This window comes from Lactuca saligna, chromosome 4 (genome assembly GCF_052625555.1).
Source record: "Lactuca saligna cultivar CGN05327 chromosome 4, ASM5262555v1, whole genome shotgun sequence".
Classification (NCBI taxonomy): Eukaryota; Viridiplantae; Streptophyta; class Magnoliopsida; order Asterales; family Asteraceae; genus Lactuca; species Lactuca saligna.
This window is the reverse complement of record NC_136420.1, coordinates 169577987-169588735: the sequence shown is the minus strand read 5'-3', so window position 1 is coordinate 169588735 and position 10749 is coordinate 169577987. Positions and strand designations below refer to the sequence as shown.

The window sequence follows — 10749 nt, the reverse complement described above, 5'->3', positions numbered from 1 at the left end:
AAACACAACAGTGGTATCAGAGCCATGGGTTGTTTTCTGTTATATTGATGCAAATGTTTTATTTTCAAAGTTGGCAAAAAAAAAAAAAAAAAACATGACGTTTGTCAAATTTTAAGATAATTACTTGTTTTTTTGAAAAACTAATTATTTGGAAAATTTGAATCATTTGCTATATGAGTTGAATTAGGTCAAATTTAGTAAAAGATAAAATTATATGATTATTTTATTAGTTTTAAAAGTTTGATCTAAAGAGTTTTTTGAAACCTCCATAAGTTATGGATATGAAAAGGTTTTAAAAAAAAATTGATTCAAAGTTTTTATGGAGTTACAAATCTTGGTCTTAATGTTTTAAAAAATTCCATAACTTGTTCTTAATTTATGGAACATGAAAAGTTTCATCATAAAAGAAACATTAAACTCCATAAGTTATGGAATCCAAAAGTTATTTTTTGTGTTACCTTGTTTTATGAGTTTATTTTTTAGATTAATGAAAAATATGTGTTAGTAGTTTTCAATCAAAATTAATCTAAAAGTTGTTCATAAAATGTGTTTTTGTAACTTGTCCTCAAGTTATATGAAAAGTCACATTTATGAATCTTAAAAAATCAAAAAAATGCCTTAGGTTACAAAAAAATGAAAAGTCTTTCCTTATAAATAGTTTTTATGGCTTCATAACTTGTCCTCAAGTTATGGATGTCCAAGAGTCTATTCATTAAAAGTTTTAAGGCTTTAATTAAAACTCATAAGTTATAAAAATCCAAGAGTATTGAATAGTTTCAAAATTTGCCCTCAAGTTTTGGAATTTGAAAAGTTTTCTTTTATGAATACTTTAATTCCAAGTCAAGCCCTTAGAATTTTAAAGAATTAAAATTCAACCCTTATACTTCATATTATTATAAGTTAATAATATTTATATATGTATAAGAGCAAGTCAGTCTTACCATTAGTATGCCTCATTCACGAAGCCGGTTTACAAGGGGGGTATAAGGTTACTACCTATAAAATGACAGTTTAAAGGGTGTCCACTCTCACCCATCGCTTCCTTGATCAGTGGAGGGTCGTTAGCCGAACGGGTAGGACAATGACTATAATTCTCCCTTCATTAAAAGTATTAATGATAAATATAAAGTAACTAAATGTTTTTTTTATAATTCCCAATCTTAGTTACTTTAGGAAAATGTGACAAAGGTGCTAATCTATGAAATTACACTTTGCACTTTGTTTATGTCGGTTAGTGGAGCGTGTGTGGTTAACCGGCACACTAACTCATATTTAACAAGGTAGGCAAAGGGTAACTTAATATTTATCATAGTATCGATGGAGCGTGTCTGGTTAACCGGCACATCGATTGAGGGGTAAATATTAAGTGTACCAAGTATATTTGCATGGTTATTCACACCTTGTTTTGTGATCCTCGGCATCCCAGTCACAAAACCTGAAGGGCACACTCGAGATTGAAACATGCCATTGAATAGTTCAATGAATCTCAATAGATCTAGGAGTTTCAAATCCAATTAAAAACCTAATAATTATTTCGTTTTTCATGGTGGAAATTGGTGAATCGTCATTCACCTACCTTCAAATATTTTATAGCTTGGATTACGGCATCCCTCTTCCGAGTTATAAAATATTGTGTTGGGTCCTAGCCTTAATATTTCATATTGGGTGTTATATTAAGGACTTTAGATCAACTATCTTGAATATATCCCAAAAGATGTCTAGTTCAGACATCTCTGATCTTCCCAAATCTCTTGGAACTTCACTTTCTCCACCTCCTCCAATTATTCTCCCTAACCCACAAGTTCAAGGTCACTCAAGCCCTATTGGCAAGGCAAGGTCTAGGTGTGATCACATCTTGGAGATGATGTCACATATTGACAAGCCAGGAGAGTTGGGTGTCAAAGTCTTGAGAAAGTTGGTGGTTCAATCACTTTCTAAGTCACATAATGAGTTCCTTTGAGACTCCTATGAAACAGACTATGAAAAGACCCTTAATGATCTTATCTATTTTCTTGGTACTTCTAAATCAGCAATGATTTGGAAGGCTAGTAAAGCAAATTTGATTAGAAGATCGACTTCCCAAAACTTTATGGACATTGAAAATGGTGACACTAGAAATCCAGAAAAAGCATTCTCTTCCCAATGGAAAGGGATCGGCCATAGTCAACTCGGTTGACCAAATGGTAAAGAGAAAAGCTAAGTCTATGAGAGTCCCATGTACCATTACCAAAGGATCCATTTGTTAAAATTTCCAAAGGAAGGGACATTGTTTGCGAAGCTGCCAAATTTACCTAAGGATGTTAAAGTCAATAAGTTTGACTCTACTTCAGGTAGAGTCCATTATCTAACTCTGTTAAGCTCCTATTTGGAGATTCTTATTACATAATGTGACTAAGTCACATGGTGATGTTATAAGAATCAAAGAAAAGAGAGAAAGCTAAAAGGAAGTATATATGCTGTTTCTGATCGCGAAGATGGACTTCGATCGCATCAGAATTTTGAAGTTGTTACTTAGGAGTTATGACACATTGCTTAGGAATATATAACATCAAGGTTTTCATATGGATTGTAAGGATAAGTTTTTCCGCAAAGTTTTTAAAATAAAAGGAAATTTTTGATTTTATTTATTTTAAGAATCCTTGCAATGGCATTTGTGAAAAAAAATTTGTTGTTTATATGATTCCATTGCTAGTAATATAGGAAAATGGTTTTGATTCTTTCATTTGTGGTAGTGTCTAAATTTACTAAATAAAGGAAGTTTCTCATCACCCAAGTTTCAATTGGACCGAAACTTGGAATCATGCAAGTTGTATAGTATGATGAATGAGAACTTTCAAGCATTGGAAAATTAAGACTAATTACTTGTTCAAATGGATGTGTGAGTCAAGTAAAGGACTAAGGGATCGAGTACACAGTCTTGTGCACTGATCAAGCCCACCAAAAATAATCGTTAAGACTATTCATCATGATTTACTCTATTTTAGTAAATATGGTTATACTTACAGGCGTAAGTGTAGTTCTGATACATTGGAAAATTTTCGATGTATGGCAGAATGAATGAGAAGAATCAAATAGGCAGAAGGATAAAAGTTTCAAAAATCTGAAAAGATAGGAGAGTACTTTAGTATCACGTTATGTGATCATCTTAATGATTAAGAGACCTTATCACAATTCATCCTCTAAGTGCATTCTGATAGCTAAGAAGAGGAGCTATGAATTATTGAAGTGGTCAAATCAAGAAGATGCGTCATACTTCGTTTCAAAACAAGTCTTAGAGTCATACTCCAAGACTGTAAGTTGAGTGACATATCTTAAAGAAAGGTTTCAAACACTTGTCAAATGTAAGAGTAAAAGTTTCCTACTCTTGCACATTTGAAATTGGTAAGTTGTGATGTTTTGGATAGAACAAAGACCAACTTAGGCCAATTGTGTGAAGTGTTTGTCTTGATAAAGAATCCGCACTGTCTCTTGAATATTTGGCAAGATAGTCTTATATGTCAAGAGGATAGTGGGAGTCTTAAAGATTCTGGAAAAAAAAATTCAAGATCTAATCAAGAATAAAAAATCTATAGTTTAACACTAGCACACGACGTAAGGTTTATAACCTATCATGTTGACATATTTCTATTTTTGTGCCCATTCCAGTTAAAGTTGGCTTTGCAATGAGTTCTTAGAATTCTCATTTGGTTGCATATCAACTTGGAAGCAATGGCAGGCCCTTGAGCTGCCAGGTGGCAAGAATTTAAGATTGCACAAGTTCAGTCCATGTGAATTTGGAATTGTCACTAATCTTGTCTTGTTATTATGGTTTTGACAAAAATTTATATGGAAAGGAACACATATACCATAAAATATAAGGGTCATAAGGTTTCTCTCCGATTCATGAAAATGATTGTGAGGAAACATTTCCACCAAGTAGATTTGAAGCAGATAGCAAAGGTCTAAACAATTGAGACTATGATTATGGCATCCCTTTTCATAGTTCTGAAATTGTTTAGACACACCTGTGTGCTATCTAAGATAAGGTGTATGATTTGTGAGTATATGTCAGAGCTAGTGGAAGCATAAGTGTTATGCTAATAATCATCATGTTTGTGGGAGCATGATAATTATGATAAGTATTGCATGTTAGCAATGTTAATTATAGAAAACAAAAGTTTCAATTCGTGAGGCAGCAGGGGTTGAAATAGTTGTTTTGCTATAATTAAGGGAGAGGAAATTATACTTCATTTCAATTCTAAAAGCTTAGATTGAGATTTTAATCAAATTTAGTCAAGAATATATATGAATTTCATGTTGGAATGTCTCAACATAAGGAAATTCTATATATGGGTTCATTATTTGTGTTCTAAAATTCGATTATGATTACGGCATCCCTTTTCATAATCTGAATTATGAGAACTTGGCAAATAGAAATGGAAATATTATAGCAAAAGACTGGTTTAGTCTTTATGTGAGACATCATGAATTGTGTCCCATATGCTTCGGATATAGGATCGATTACATGTGCTATATTCATCCTTTCTAAAATTTTCCAAATGCCTGGGGCATTAAGAAGGGAAAAGGTCTAGAATTGGATATGACTAAAAGCATTAAGCAATTATTGAGGATAATCTAAGGTTTACCAAAGATTGGTTGCTCAGGCAGTTGGAAGTATAGTGTTAATTGTTGGAAGGAACATATTGACATATTCTGAAAAGAGGCAACTCTTGTTAAGAAGTGATAGTTAAAAAGGGAATATGGAAATGATCACATAGGTGGAAGTTGCTCAATAAATTTGTGTGAGATTAGGAAACATAGGTGACTTTGTGCATAATCATTACAAGAGGATCAATGCATATAGGTTTAGAATCTAACAGATTTTAGTAAATGGCATGAATTTGGAATTCTTGCATTTGTAGTAAGGAATTGGGAGTGTGAAATGAGAATCATTGAAATGACGTTCAATCGATCTCTTTCACAAAGTAAAGATCATAGACAAACATAGAGTGCATACTTGGTGTATGGCAAAGCTATTGTTTAAAAAACACATAGTGTACATGCTTGGAGCATGGGACAACTAGTGTTTTTAATTCAAGTATAAAGTTGATAAAACCGAAACAATGAATAATGAGTAATCAGTATGGTGATAAATAAAAGGTGTTTTATTTATATTCATAGGTTTGATACCATATTAGATTTAATTATTCTTGTGTTTCATTTTGCATGTTTTGAATTCCAAAATAACTTGGTCGTTCTTCCTGATTGATTAAGTTATTCAAACCATCCACAGTCGGTCATATGTTGGAAGTAGATATGAATCAAGATTGTCATGGGTTGGCTTGTAGAGGTCTAAGTTGTTGAACAAAGTGGTGCTACAACACTGATGAGTGCTCATAAGTTCTGAGTATTGGATTCAACCCGCGCTCATTTGAATCACTTCATGGATTTTACCACGAGTGATAATGAGATGATAATATCTTATATTCTTCAAACCTAGAGATATGAGTTGTTACTATGAGTTGGTAGTACATTGATTGCATGAAACCGCATTGGTAACTCGATGTTATAAACCGTGCCTTTGTGTATGATTCAGCAAATAGTAGAACAAGCCATATGAGTCGAAGTTTATCCATTCCTTTTACCTTCATGTTAAAAGTGATATATGTGGGCCCCTAGATGATTTAATGATGATACATGTGAGTGATTGGCCAAGCCAGGACTGATTTGATTTGTTCAATCAATCAGTCGTCATAAATCGGAAATCGGGAAAAAACAAATGGACAGAGAGAATGATTAATAATCCATGTCTCAGTCCACATGATATCTAGAATGGAGGAATATATGATCACTTATCTAATGGAGAAGTCATTAACAAAGGTCAGAGATCATCGGCAAGGTCAGAGTTCGACGAAAGCTTTGAAGAGCTACGATTGCCAGTTGGTTCTTGAAGTCATACACAATAATATTTTTAGACTTATCCAAGTGGGAGCCTGTTGGATTAATGTCTAAGTCCATAACTATAATTGGTATGACTTGACATGACCTAGCATGGTCCATTTGGGTTGCATGGCATCGGGATAATTGGATCGACAAGATGAGGAAAAAGGATACTGGTGATTTTATATTAATATATTATAAGTTCTAATATATTAATATATAATAATATTATTTAATTAGTATTGATCAAGAATTAATTTATAATTAATTAAGTGATCAAAAGGAACTAATTAAATATGGACTCTTAGATATATATGTGTGATGGGCCAAGTTCATTTAAGTTTGGCTAAGCTTTCATGGATAGTCCATGGAATGTTTAACCCATGGATCATAAGAAATGAAAGGTCATGGGTAGTAGTGTTTAAACCTAATCTGCATACTATATAAAGAGGTCCTTGGTTGGTGAAATTGGCACTAGTGTGGGTAAACTAAGAAGGGCTAGCCGATTTCACTAGAGAGAATCAAAGTATCCTTATTCTCAAGGTTATTCCAAGAGTTCATGGTGTTGTGTGAACCATTTGAGGTGTCACACTTGGGGCACTAGGTACTCAAGCTTCATGAAGACAAGCTACATCAAACAAAGGTATGTATTCTATCCATTTAATTACCCAAGTATATGATATTTGTATGCTAGTATAGGGTAATATCTTGGAAACTTCATACTTGCATGTGTAATAGAGAAAACATAGATCCAAGGTATTTAGGGTTGTATGTGCACCATAGGATGTTATAGTATACTAAAACCCAACACTTTCTTCTCTGGACAGCTTGGAGTTTCCATCGCCAGTTTCTTTTATCATGTCCCCCCCCCCCCCCTCCCAGAAAAGTTGGGATCTACCAGAAAACCCTAGACGTTGGCCTTCGTCTTCCATTAACCAAATTTCAAGAGGAAGTCCTTCAGAGAGATGGTTGTAGCATCCAAATGTTCACACCGAATGCTGTGAACAAGGTTGTTGCTTTCTAAGTGATTTGTCGGTCCAACGGTTACCTTCTTGATTACTTAGTGTTCAAGTACTTCTTCCGATTTTGCTGTACTGGCGATAAATACATTTTTCCGTCCAATGGGGAGGACACACCCTAGTGCCTAATGGTTGAACGCCAAAAAATGGCAGGACAAGTGGCTATGGGTGAACCAGGGTTTGGTGGGTAGTGGTCGCTATTGTGCCAATATCTTTGCTAATACTACTCCCAAGCTCTTTCCCCATAATATGGGTGTGGCTTATCTCCTTAAGAATGTGTAGGTGTCCCCTGAGGGCTTTTTTGAAGCTCTTCTTTCTGGTGTAGGAATGAGCCAGTCTTGGAGGCGTCGTGGAAAGATGGCGATTTTTTGTTCTCCGTCGTGGATGGTAAGTACCTGTGTTTTTCCTTTGTTTATCAGTATTAGGGTTTTACTATTTGGGAACCTTCCCATACTAATTCGCCCTTTTACCCTTAAGTTTTCCAAGAAATGAGTCCCCCTTATCCATGATTGAGGTTCTTCGAAAGCGCTATAGGGGTAAATTGGAGTGTCGGGAAGTGGATCTGGCCGATCGTCTTCCTCCTCCACATCGCTTGGATCAGCTTGCCTTGACTTCCGCTATGCATGTTCCTCCATCGATGAAAGAAGACTTGTCTCCGACGGAGGCGGACCCCCTTGCAGTTTGTCCCATTTCCTCCATCATGCCTTTGGGTGGTGCTCACCATACCTCCACTGGGGATGACGAGGATAGCAAGGATGGCATCATCCTTGATGCTCGATGGTTGCAAGCCAAACGGAAAGCCATTTTGGCCATGGGGGAGGGAGTTACCTGTGCACCTAATCTTGTCAAGCGTGTTCAGACCAGGCAAAGCGTTTCGCGCCTTCTAAGCTCGATCTCTTCATCGTCGACGGCCACCGTTGTGATCCCTGATGATGATGCTCAACAGTCTGAAGAGATCGGTGGGGTGTTAAACAACCCATTGCTCCTGTTCAAACAACAACTTCTATTCCTGTCAATCCTTCTCCTTCAAAGGACCCTTATGATCTAAGTCAAATTCATGTTTCTCTTGTTAAAGGTTTTGGCATAAGTTCTTCAGGAACCTCTCCTTTTGTCCCCCTTGGAATCTTCACAACGAGTCTCACCTTTCTGTCTGTGCTAATGCTTTGGAGTTTGCCCGACATGCTTTCCCTCATGTCGTCGCTGCTGACATTGAATCTATGGGTAGTCCTTCCCTTTCCCACAACATGACTTATGCTGCCGCGCAAGCCATGTTTTATCTTGTTGTCGGAGCATGGTGTATCCAGATGCTTAGAGAGATGGAAGCGACACATGTTGGTTGTGGAACTTGTATTATGAAGCTGGAACATTGTATTTTGGAGCTTAGTGGTGATCTCCAACGCTCAGAGCAGAAGTATCAGCTTCTTGTTTCCGAGAAAGCAGCCATGGAGGAGATCAGTTCTAGTCTAGAAGGCAAGGTTGATTCCCTTTCTCAGGCTAATGAAGGTTTAATGATTCAATTCGAGAGTTTTGAGCATGATGCAGCTGATCGTGACCGGGTGATTGCTGATATGAAGTCAAGTATCAATGTTGTGCAACGTGAATTGGACTGGTTGTTACGGGTGGGGCTTATGCGAGTCGTGGATAAGTTGATTGAACATCCGGAATTTACAGGTGCCATGAGTCTTATTCGTCACGCTGCCTTTTTCGTTGGACCAGAGTCTGTACGTAATGCTCTGGTCAGTGCTGGTCACTCATATCTTATTGGTGCTCCCTCCTCTGACCCTGTTACGAGTGTTAATGAGGCTCTCTTGGCGTTTGCTAGTATGGATCATGCTTCGCTATTGGGGTTGGGAAATTTGGATATGTAGGGAGTTCGTGATCTTTGTGCTTTTTCTTGTTCCGACTGTACTCCTGAAGATATGGTAGGTGGCGATGATGAGGTTGGTCATGGTGATAATACTGTCGTTAGTGATGGGGATACCATAACTGAAGTTGCTGGTGGTGGAGCGAGTGGTCTTGTTGGGGATGTTGGTGGTAAGGTTAGTGCTGAGAATGATGGTGATGAGGATGGCGGTGGTGGTGATATGATTGAAGATGTTTAGGTTTCGTGTGCTACCCCGGGGGGGGGGGGGGTGTGAAGAGTTTTATATTTCTTGTGTGTCTGTTTGATACTTTTTTTATGGATTTCTACGTAGCACTGCTTTTGCCTTTTTTTTCTAGTGATGGACTTCTGTATGATATTGGATGATTTGCGCTATATTGTGTTTTTTAGTATTAATTGCATAGGACTACGCGCTGAGCATTTAACCTCATGCTGATTATGGAGGTTACGTACTGATAGTTCGACGCACTAAGCATTGTATGAGTCAATGCCCTAAGCATTGTATGCGTTGATCACGTGGTTTAATACACTAAGTATTAAAGCATAATGTACTGATCATTACTCATTTTCCATGAAATTTAATACACTAAGTATTAACGCTGAATGAACTAAGCATTTTATGAAGTTTGATGCACTAAATTTTAGGATTTAATGCGCTGAGCATTACATGTGTTGATCATAAATGTAAAAACTGTGTACATTATGTACGAATTTCAACATTTTGACTGTTCAGACTTGGTACACTAAGTACAAAGTTTTTAATGCGTCGAGTAGCAAAACATTCTCTTAGTAATGCACTAATCATTTGAGTCTTGATCCCCAGTGTGGTGTTTTGTGCTTGTCGTTTGGGCTGTCATCTGACACCCGCTCGGTGAGGTGTCCCAACGTTACTCTTCTAATGTGGAGGTTTTAAAAGTAGAACTTCCTCAGGTTCCTTGCATTCCATGTTCTCGATATTTTCCTTCCCTCCATCGTTTCCAAGGAGTACGCCCCATTTTGGTTTGCTTTGACAATCCTATACGGGCCTTCCCATATAGGTCCTAGCTTGCCCTGAGGTTGGGCCCGACTTGCCTCATTCTTTCTTAGTACAAACTCTCCAAATTTGAATGCTTTCTCCCTAACTCTTTGGTTGTAGTATCTTTCTGTCGTACATTTGTATGCGGCCTGGCATATACTTGACTTCTCTCGCCTTTCCTTAAGGATATCCAGGTTCAACCTCAGGTCCTGAGAATTGGCCTCTTCATCAGTATGGCTTGTCCTTAATGTGCCAATCATCACCTATGCAAGAAGCATTGCTTCTGCCCCATACGTCAAGTTGAATGGTGTTTCCCGCGTGCTTGTCCGTGGAGTGATCCTATATGACCATAGCACCATTGGTATCTCTTCGGCCCAATTTGCTTTGGCCTTCCCTAACCGCTTCTTAATCCCATTCACAATGGTTCTGTTAGATACTTCTGTCTGTCTGTTTGCTTGTGGGTGTGCTACTGATGTGAACTGTTGATTGATCCCCTTGTTGGCGCACCACTCCTTGAACGAGTTTTCACCAAATTGTAGCCCAATGTCGCTTACCAGTGTCTTAGGTGTGCCAACCCTTGTCATGATGTTCTTCCAGACAAATTTGATCATTTGCCTTCCCGTTATGCATGCCAACGGCTCCACCTCAATCCATTTTGTGAAATAATCCGCCGTTACAACCGTATATTTTAATCTTCCTGGTGCTTCTAGGAATGGCCCCACTATGTCTATTCCCCACTAATAAAACGGCGAGGGTTGGATGTATTGGATAGGGGCGCCAACGGATTTGCTTGGACCGGGGAAAATGCTTGGCATTTTCCACACGTTTTTGTTAACTTTGTTGCGTCCTGGTATGCGGTGGGCCAATAGATCACCATCAGGAGCACTTTTCCTGTTAAGGCGTGTGCGCCCTCG

The 10749-nt window shown here is 37.6% G+C and overlaps 1 protein-coding gene across 1 annotated transcript; it reads right to left on the bottom strand.

Moving 5' to 3' along the window:
• Positions 1 to 10098: 10098 nt before the first annotated feature.
• LOC145040336 (uncharacterized) lies at positions 10099 to 10419 on the bottom strand. Its single transcript, XM_078988277.1, has one exon. It carries the CDS (start codon positions 10417 to 10419, stop codon positions 10099 to 10101), a length of 321 nt encoding a protein of 106 aa, XP_078844403.1.
• Between the last annotated feature and the right edge of the window lie 330 nt (positions 10420 to 10749).

Bases quoted from the DNA above. Each gene is read 5' to 3' on its own strand.
- LOC145040336 (XM_078988277.1), bottom strand. From the start codon at position 10,419: ATGACAAGGGTTGGCACACCTAAGACACTGGTAAGCGACATTGGGCTA.